This window comes from Tinamus guttatus, unplaced genomic scaffold, assembly GCF_059628265.1.
Source record: "Tinamus guttatus ecotype Peru unplaced genomic scaffold, ASM5962826v1 Tinamus_guttatus_pri_ptg000004l, whole genome shotgun sequence".
In the NCBI taxonomy this organism is placed as follows: domain Eukaryota; kingdom Metazoa; phylum Chordata; class Aves; order Tinamiformes; family Tinamidae; genus Tinamus; species Tinamus guttatus.
The window spans coordinates 645483-654724 of NW_028288538.1; the positions used below are offsets into that span (position 1 = coordinate 645483).

The following is a 9242-nucleotide window of genomic DNA, read 5'->3' on the forward strand; positions in this document are numbered from 1 at the left end:
CGCGGCTGACTCACCGGGCCGCGCGCTCGGCGGGGCAAGATGGCGGCCGAGGCGGATTCGTGGGGTAGGTGGCGGCGCGCGGGCTCCCTCGCCGCCCCCTCCGCCCCGCGCTCACGTCTCTTCCCCCCACAGACGCCGACAGCTTCGAGGTGGTGGAGCCGGTGGCGAAGCGGCTGGTGCCGGGGGTGGCCGGCGACCGCTGGGCCGGCGAGGACGAGGAGGAAGACGTGAAGGTGCGGCCGGGGCCTGCGCGGGCGCGGGGAGGCCGCGCCGAGGCTGGGGCCGCTGCCATGCGGCGCCGCGCGGGCCGGGCCGGGCCGGGAGGCTCCGCGGCGGCGCCGAGCCCGGAGGCCGCGTGGGGAGCGGCCCCGCGCCGCGAGCTGCCGGGGACACGGGGGCGCCTCTCCCGCTGCCCGGGGAGCCGCCGGCCGCGTCCCGGCGCCGTCCCGGCTCCTGCCGCTCCCCGCGCGTCCCCGCACCCTGGTTCTGAGCGCGAGCGGCCGCGTGGGGCCTCCGCGGCGGGGTCCGCTGCCCCGCGTGCGGCTCCGTGTGCCCCTTCCTGCCGCTTTTCGGAGCAGCAGCCTCCGTGCGCCCCGGGTCCCCGAACCAGCGGGTGCCTCCTCCCCGTGCGGCCGGGAGCCGCGGCCGCGCAGCGCTCGGAGCCGCGTACGGGATGCTCCTTACGGCGCTCGGGAAAGCGGAGCCTCCTCAGGAGCTCCTCGTGTCTTACACAGTTCCAGCCGTCCCTTGGCGAGCCAGGCTGGCCGAAGGGTGGACGCCTTGGAAGCCCTAACGTGCTCAGCGCACGTGCAGGTGCCAGGGGACATAAACGGGGTGCTTGGGGTGCCTGCCAGGAATAAAAAGGGGTACCCTGAAGAGCAGCGGCCTGGTTCCAGTGCTGCAGGAGCCAGTCTGGTGGCTCGTGGGGGGACACGAGCCTGCGGTCCCTGGGTCACTCTTACGGTCTCGCATGGGACTTTCTGGAACGGAGCGGCGCTGCTGCCAGGTGAGGACCTGTTGGTTTGGTCATGTCGGCTGCTGCAGAGCCCCTGGAAAACAGCAGCGCGGTTGTCCCTGGAGCCTAGGGTGCGTATCCTTAATTGGTATGGAAACAAAAATCAACAGGTATTTTTCTGTAAGTCACAGGCAGTCCATTTACATCTTAACTATAGGGTGTGTGGCTGTTGTTACACTTACAAGTGTCAGTCACGTTACACCAGGCAAAATGAGAAAAGCTATTTCTGTACGCAGTGGCTGCAGTTGTAAAGGTTGTGGCTAAAATACCTATTTATGCATTTATTTTTACATATCTATGTATACACGCAGACATACCTGCCTATGTGTGTTGCTTTTTGGCACAGATTGTTTTAGCAAAGCTTACTTTTCCTGATTGGTTTGAGAGCAAGAAACTTTCCCTATGCTGTGATCAGCCAGAGCCACCGGCTTCGAGCGGCTGCTTGGCTCCAGGAACAAAGTTTTCCTGGGAGCAGTAGGAATGCAGCTACTTAACTGTGCGGGATCGGGGCTGGGGCTGCATGTGGACACCAGGGCCCCCACGGCAAGGAAAGCTGCTCGGCCTCCCTGTGCTGCCTGCACAAATGATTGTACAACCCCAGAGAGTCATTCAGGTGCTAGGAGCCTTGGTTATCAGTGTCAGCCTTAGGAAAGCACCCGCTAAAGGACACGCGGAATAAAAATGGCATGGCCTGGGATACGAGTAGTTTGTCTTCAGGTGGGTATTTCACGCTTGATTTTTTTTTTTTCTTTTTTTAATACTCAGATCTATAGTTTATTTTTAAGGTGTTTTAATAAAGGTTTGACAGTAGCTTTTACATTTAGGAAACTTTGACTTGCTTGGCATTAAAATTAGCATCTTCATATGCAACACGATGGCTCTCAAACGTTCCTCGGAACACCGGAGTTTCCCTGAAGACAGCCCTGCTCCTGGGGAGTTTCCATCTATTTCCTGCTGGCGATCCCGTCCTTGGCAGAGCCCGAGCTGGGAATGTGCCTGTTATCACAGAGGAGCCGCCGTCCCTCCGTGAAGGGGCATCCGGATAGTGGAGAGCCCATCGTTTTCCCATCCCATTCCCTGTTTTTCTGGCATGCGCCTCCCTGCGTATTGAAGGTGTGCGTGGTGGAGTGTGTGACACTAACTGATAGCTGCTCCCGTTGAGCTTTTATTTACATGAAATGGAAGACACTTTCAGTAAACTTAAGTTGAGGATGTATAAATGGGTATTTTTGAAACTCTTGAAAGTTTTAAGTAGTGTTAGTGCATATATTTTGGGATTAACCTCTCCTCTCTGGAATTACTTAGTATCAATACAAAGATCTGGCCCTGAGGCAGTTTTTTCCTCCAAGACAGTGTACTGAAATTATTAAAACACAGAAATCGATATATTTTGGGATTTCCCCAGTTAAAAAATGAAAAGCCCAGTAGTTTGATCATACCCTATTGCTTAAAACAAAGAGTGGGGAAGTGCCCGGCCTCGCCAGGAGAGCGGCTCCGGACGCAGCGGCCTGGGAAGGGGATCCGGGCGTCCCACGGTGGGGATGGGCGGCCGACGGCTCCCGTGGTCGGTATCGAATGGCAGGCGCCGTGCGGAGCGTCTCCAATGCAGCAGGAAGGCAGCAGCGTGGCTCCGTGGGGAGCGTTGCTCCGTGGGGAGCGTCTCCAATGCAGCAGGAAGGCAGCAGCGTGGCTCCGTGGGGAGCGTCTCCAGTGCAGCAGGAAGGCAGCAGCGCGGCTCCGTGGGGAGCGCGGCTCCGTGGGGAGCGTCTCCAGTGCAGCAGGAAGGCAGCAGCGCAGCTCCGTGGGCAGTGTGGCTCCGTGGGGAGCGTCTCCAGTGCAGCAGGAAGGCAGCAGCGCGGCTCCGTGGGGAGCGCGGCTCCGTGGGGAGCGTCTCCAGTGCAGCAGGAAGGCAGCAGCGCAGCTCCGTGGGCAGTGTGGCTCCGTGGGGAGCGTCTCCAGTGCAGCAGGAAGGCAGCAGCGCGGCTCCGTGGGGAGCGCGGCTCCGTGGGGAGCGTCTCCAGTGCAGCAGGAAGGCAGCAGCGCAGCTCCGTGGGCAGTGTGGCTCCGTGGGGAGCGTCTCCAGTGCAGCAGGAAGGCAGCAGCGCGGCTCCGTGGGGAGCGCGGCTCCGTGGGGAGCGTCTCCAGTGCAGCAGGAAGGCAGCAGCACGGCTCCGTGGGGAGCGTCTCCAGTGCAGCAGGAAGGCAGCAGCGCGGCTCCGTCCATCCCCACTAGCGCACGATGGGGCGAGTTCCCCTCTCGCGTGCAGCGCTTGGCACCGCGGGAGCTGGGTGTTCAAAGCTGCCGTCTGAGGGACAGGGAAGGGGCAGAGGCAGCAGTGGTGGAAGCGGCTGTTGGGGCCATGGCTGTAGCCCTCTTAATGAGCCGAGCTGCGAATTCCCGGCAGCTCCCTGGGATGGGGAGGGAAGCGGCATCCAATGACCCCACGAGCTGCTCCGTGTCCTGCCGGGGCAGCACGCGGCGGGAAGCGGTGACGGTTCCTGCTAAGGGCAACCTTTAGGCCTTGTGAATACTCCCGGTGGTGGTTTGCCTCAGTAGGGTGCAAGGTGGAAATCAAAGGGCATGGAGTGTGTTTTTAAGCTTAGCTGTAATGATGGAGTGATGATACGTGGCTTTTATGCTACGCAGGTCTTATCAAATGTGATCTGTCGTGCTTGCAAGCTGAGTTGGAACAGGTTAGGTTCCTGCGGGATGGCCTGGCTTTTCCTTCTGACGTGTGTGTCGTGCTTGGCAGGTAAGCTCGCACCTAGAGCAGTTATTCCCATTCCAGAACTTGGACTGGCATTAGCACAGGGATATGTATTCCCATAAGCCCTTCCCAGGTAAGTGCTGGGAAGGCAGTGCGGGGCTGCTCTTGGCACAGCCCTCAGGTGACATTAGCAGGTCAAATCCATAGAAAACCGCTCAGCTGGTGGCGTTTGAAGCCGGCGCTGGTTGGCAGCCCCGCTCGTCCGTGCGGGAGCAGGAGGTCGGCGTCAGACGCGGCCTCGGCGGAGCGGGGCCGGAGCCTGTTGGGAAAGCCGAGGGAAACGGGCTGGGAAAGGGGGCTGCGGCCAGAGGAGGCTGCGGGAGCCGCTCCGGGAAGGTTCCCGCGGCTTTCCCTGCCGCTGGAGCCGGCGAGCTCCGTGCCGTGCCGGCAGGACGAGCTCCCGCAGGCATTTCCAACGCTGGAAACATCCTGCTGCTGCGGGATGAGCCCGGTGGCGTTCCAGCATCTTGGAATGGTTATTGAAAGGAATTACGGTATCTCGTTTGGTTTGCTGTGAACGTTGATTTGCCTGACCTTGAGCTTGCTTTTCCAACCCCATTGACCTGGGTTTTCGGATTCTTTGGACTGTATTTTCTTCCCCTTTTCCGCAGCAATAACTGGTCTTTGTCAGCTCTGTAAAGCAGCGTCCTTACCTCACAGCTCTGAAGTATTTGAGTTAAGTTAGGAAGTGGGAGTAAGATATGTGAGCATTTAAAGAGGTTTTATGTAAGCTACTGTTCTTTGGATGCATTATCTATAAAACCTACAGATTATCTGCAAAAGAATCTTAATTAAAACTTATTTTGTAGGATAACTGGGATGATGAGGAGGAAGAAGAGGAAGTAAAGGAGACAGAGGTAAAACAAGGTGAGGAATTTGAGGAATACATTTCATGGTATGAGCATCAAAATACACATTGGCTTCATCTTGAGTGGTATCGCAAGAACCAGAAATGCCTCCAGATAGGATTGGCTTTGTTTTTCACAAAGCATATGTTTAAATTAACTGTTTCTGCGTTTGGATCAATTTTTTTCAGAACTGTTTTTTTTTTTTTTTTTCTCCGATTAGTGTTCTTACAATTGCAGAAAAAAAAAATCAGACAGCTTCTGAAGTACTTTATTGTTCAATGTCTTACAGAAACAAAGGTTTCAGAAAAAAAGAAAATAGCAGAAAAGATAAAAGAAAAAGAAAAGCAACAGAAGAAAAAGCAAGAGGAACTTAAAAAAAGGGTATTTTTTATTCTTACTTCCACGTGTCATAAATTTAGTGGGTGGGCTTGATTTTTTTTGTTGAGGTTGAACAAGACCTGGAAAGATCTTTTTTGACAGTCTAGTAAAATAAGTAATAGCGTCGGGTGGATATTAACTCTGTCTCTGTAAGTTAACTGCGTTACTGAAGTAATGCTTATCTTTATTTCTTTGTTTGCACCTCATGATAAAACATGTAGCTGTAAAACTTAACTGTTTCTTCTCACTTCTCTAAAAATGAGCAGTTTATTAAAAATTTTGGCATTGCTGTACTTATTTATGATAGTTTTCAGCTTTGTATATTCTGGAGGTATATTGACTTTCTGCAGAAGTTACCCAATCAAGTGGTACTGGGGGAAAAAAAACCACAATTTCTTGTAATGCTTCTGCTTAGGGGCAAGAAATATAAATGCTGTTCTCTCTATATCTACCTTTATTTTTTAATTTAGTTAGAGGCACCAGAGGAGCATAAAGAACTTACACCAGAAGAACAGGTAGCAGACAAACTACGACTAAAGAAATTACAAGAGGAGTCAGACCTTGAGTTAGCAAAAGAAACATTTGGTAAGTGTGTTACACCTCACCCAGCCAGCCGAGGCAATTGTAGCAGACAAGTGTAGCATCCAACACAGCATTGGGTACACCCGCACAGCCCACCAGGAGAACAGGGTGGGATTTAATTGGCAGAATCCCTGCAAGTTGTGTTATGGAGAATAAACAGGAATTTGAACCCAAACTACTGGAAGCATATCCTGGTGAGCACTACAAAAACACACTTTGGAGTATAAGTTTATTTTTCTTAGAAGTCTTAACATCTCTTGGCGGGGGAAGAAAAAAAAAACTGTTTTTTGGCCAGCGAGTGGAATACCTGGTTCTACTTGCTAAGCTCTGCAGCTAAATCTGTATCTGATAGTACAGATAATAGCCCTGGCTGTTAGTTTTTTGTGCTGCAGAAGCTAGTGGCAAATTTCCCTCTCGTTTTTGCTGCCTGCCCTTGATGGCATCATTAGCAGTGACGTGGACGGGGTCACTTGTTTTGCCTGGTGTCATCTCTAGGGAGCTCAGCTAATGTTTTCGTATGTCTTTACTTGCAGGTGTAAATAACACTTGTGGACTAGATGCCATGAATCCCTCTTCAAAAGATGACTTCACGGAATTTGGCAAATTACTAAAAGAGAAAATTACACAGTATGAAAAATCATTGCATTATGCCAGTTTTTTGGAAGCATTAGTTCGAGACGTATGTATTTCATGTAAGTTAAATGGAAAACTTCCTAGAGTGCCAGAATTGCAATGGGGCTATAGTTGAAAATCAGCTACACTGATTTTAAATCAGATAAAATCGTTGCAGCTTACAGTACATGAAGTCCTGGTGTCTGTGCCACTGACTGGTAACTGCTGCCGTCCCTGCAAACGTTGTCACAGGTGGTGTTTGTGCAGGACCTCAGCTCCTCCAGCATGCCAGCTGAGGCAGGGACTGTGTAGAAGTGTGAATTTTCCCGGTGATCTGTGTGTTGCACACTTCCCTGGAAGCAGCTTCTGGAACAGAAGGGACTCCTAGAGCCAGATAACTTGAGTAGCTCAGCTGAGAGGAAGCTGTAGAACAGTTCATACAACTGCAGGCTGCAAAATAACCTGTTCTGGAATGTGGCGTTTTAACTATGCAGAGATAAAACTGGATTAAACTCAGGGCCCCGCTCCTCCCCCTGTGTTTGGAGAGTGAGATGTTTGCAATGCATGCAAGAGATGTCAAAGCAGTAACTCAGGCCTATTTAGTGCCCTGTAATTAGGGAGAAGCTGCTTCCTGGGATCGTCCGAAACGCCAATTACCAAGAGCCCGGGGCCCGTGGTACTTACCCTGATTCTGCTGTAAATCAAGTGGCAGCACTTAGCAATAGTGCTCGTTTCTGTCTTTTTTGAGAAATTTAATGTTAGGTGATTTAACTGACTTCTAAGAGCAAGATTCATGATTCTTTTTTTTTTTTTTTCCCTAATGCAGTGGAAATTGATGATTTGAAAAAGATCACAAACACTTTGACAGTACTATGCAGTGAAAAACAAAAACAAGAAAAGGTAAGAGACTGCTCTGTCCTTCTGAAGCAGGAGCAGAAGCCTCTGTGGTGCTAGAAAACAGACATAGTTCCAAAACTGACTTGAACTTCTGCTTGTTATATGTAGTAGCGGCAGATAGATAAAATTATAAACTTGGATCTGATTTTAGGATTAAATACATTTAAATGTATGTGGCAATTGGGAGCTGATTAAATCTAGAAATGACAGGCAAAATCTTGATTAATTTGCAGTAATTACATATATACACACCAATTTTGTTCCATTTTATGCCTGTCTTGAAGTAAGAGGCTTACATATGTCAGCCTCTTTTCTAGTTATACATCATATACATCATTATTAGTATCAGATATTGATGAAGTAATGGAAATATTTACCAAACTATGCCACTGGCATTTTGAAGAGCAGGTAAATGAAGTTTTTTAGTGCCTTGCAAGCTAAACAAGCAATAACTGCATACATGAAGGAGAGTAGGTTTTTAAAGGTAACTTAATAAAGTGTTACTTTAAAGTAACATAAGCACTAAAGTGTTACTTTATTAAGTGCTTAATGGGATGCAAAACAAATGTATGTAATAAAACAGTGCTAAAATGTCAAGGTGCTTTGGGATTCAGTGATTTACTGGATAGTAACACAATCGAGCAGAAAACAGCACTGACAGTGCAATTTTTTCATTGTTTTACATTAAACTGGAGGATTATTAGGGAACAAATGGCCGAGCGTTGTTCAATACAAATAGCAATTTGTAGATGTAAAAGGAGAAACTCTCCACACGTAACCTGTCCTAGTGGCAGGTGGTTTCTCTGATGCTGTTTCTAATTCAGCAGGATGACTGAATCATTTCAATGCGAAACAGGCGTCACGTACCGGGTTACTGCAGTGAGCCCAGAGCTTGGCAGATGCGATAGACTTCACTCTGGACTAGATCTAGGTTCATCCCAGGCTTGTGACTACTGAAACAACCTTTTTTAAGTATTTGTAGTTTGTGTTTTTATACTCTCTCAATCTAAATTTATTAGCCCAATTACTGAAACCTGCACCAGCAAAAATCCAGTAGGGCAGAACTGTATCCTGAAATGGGTAACCTTGTTCCGTGACGCTTGTTGGGACTGAGGTAATTAAAATATCCCTGCCCGTGCGGTGACACGAGCCACGTTACTCATCGGGGCAGTGATTCCTGCACGTGCAGGGAGCTGCTCAGCCAGAGCCTCGAGAAAGGGGGAAGAGCGACCAGACGTGGGCCCGGTGCCGGTGCCGGCCGCGCCGGGGTGAGCGCAGGGAGCAGCAGGACACGGGGGCTGCGGGGACAGCGGGGCCGCTGGCGCCGGGAGCTGCAGTAACCCTGTGCTCTTGGCCCTCCAGCAGAGTAAGGCCAAAAAGAAGAAAAAAGGGGTCGTGCCCGGAGGGGGGCTGAAGGCCACCATGAAGGACGACCTGGCTGATTACGGCGGCTACGACGGCGAATACGTACAAGAGTTTGAAGACTTCATGTGACACTCATCTGCCCTCCTCTGTCTTTCTGTTGCCCATAATCCCTTAAACATGTAGCACAACTTCTTTTCCTTTAAATTCTGCCAAATGCTACAATCAAAACTGCAGTATCTGTGTGCTGGTGGGTTAACTCTGACACGTCGGTGCTAAAGCGCTGGCCTTCCCGTGCCGTGGTCAGGGGTTAAAACGCTGTGTAACTCGCAGTTACAAATATGCCTGATAATGGGAACTGTTGCTATGTGATTGCATAGTAACAACCACCAAATTGGAAATGAATTTCGACGAGGCAAAGTATTATTACCAGCACAGTTCAGTGATAGGGCCTTAACTGTACGTCCTTGAGTGACTTGTTTCACAACAGCAGCAGTTTGCAGCAAGGGCATGGTGTGCACTTAGTATTACAGTTGCTTTGTCTTAAGTTAGAGCTTGAGGAGTTGAGGATGTGGTGAAGGGGAGCGTGGGGACACCGCACCTGAAACACGGCGCTCGAGCCGCCAAAGCCGGGCTCAGAACGCGCAACGAGCTCCTTATTCGAGAAACGACTTGTGTCCTGAGTATAAAGTTTAGTTTCCATTCATCTAAATTTCTACTAATGCAGCTGTATGGGTTGGGTATTCTTTAACAGTTACAATTGCCTGGTTTAAGTGTAAA

General features: G+C 50.4%; 1 protein-coding gene across 2 annotated transcripts; it reads left to right on the plus strand.

The window, feature by feature from the left end:
• Positions 1–8724, plus strand: EIF3J (eukaryotic translation initiation factor 3 subunit J). 2 transcript variants are annotated; one of them, XM_088531911.1, is made up of 8 exons: positions 1–64; positions 133–233; positions 4593–4650; positions 4921–5012; positions 5480–5594; positions 6125–6283; positions 7030–7103; positions 8463–8724. In XM_088531911.1, the coding sequence occupies exons 1-8, from the start codon at positions 40–42 to the stop codon at positions 8592–8594; spliced, it is 756 nt and encodes a 251-aa protein (XP_088388037.1). In that variant the 5' UTR covers positions 1–39; the 3' UTR covers positions 8595–8724. The 2 variants fall into 2 exon arrangements, with proteins under 2 accessions (XP_088388037.1, XP_088388102.1); XM_088531976.1 differs by having other exon boundaries at positions 8466–8724.
• The last annotated feature ends 518 nt before the right edge of the window (positions 8725–9242 follow it).

Bases quoted from the DNA above. Each gene is read 5' to 3' on its own strand.
- EIF3J (XM_088531911.1), top strand. From the start codon at position 40: ATGGCGGCCGAGGCGGATTCGTGGG. The intron at 4,651-4,920 runs GTGAGGAATTTG...AATGTCTTACAG, and splicing joins GGAGACAGAGGTAAAACAAG to AAACAAAGGTTTCAGAAAAA. The intron at 5,595-6,124 runs GTAAGTGTGTTA...CTTTACTTGCAG, and splicing joins GTTAGCAAAAGAAACATTTG to GTGTAAATAACACTTGTGGA.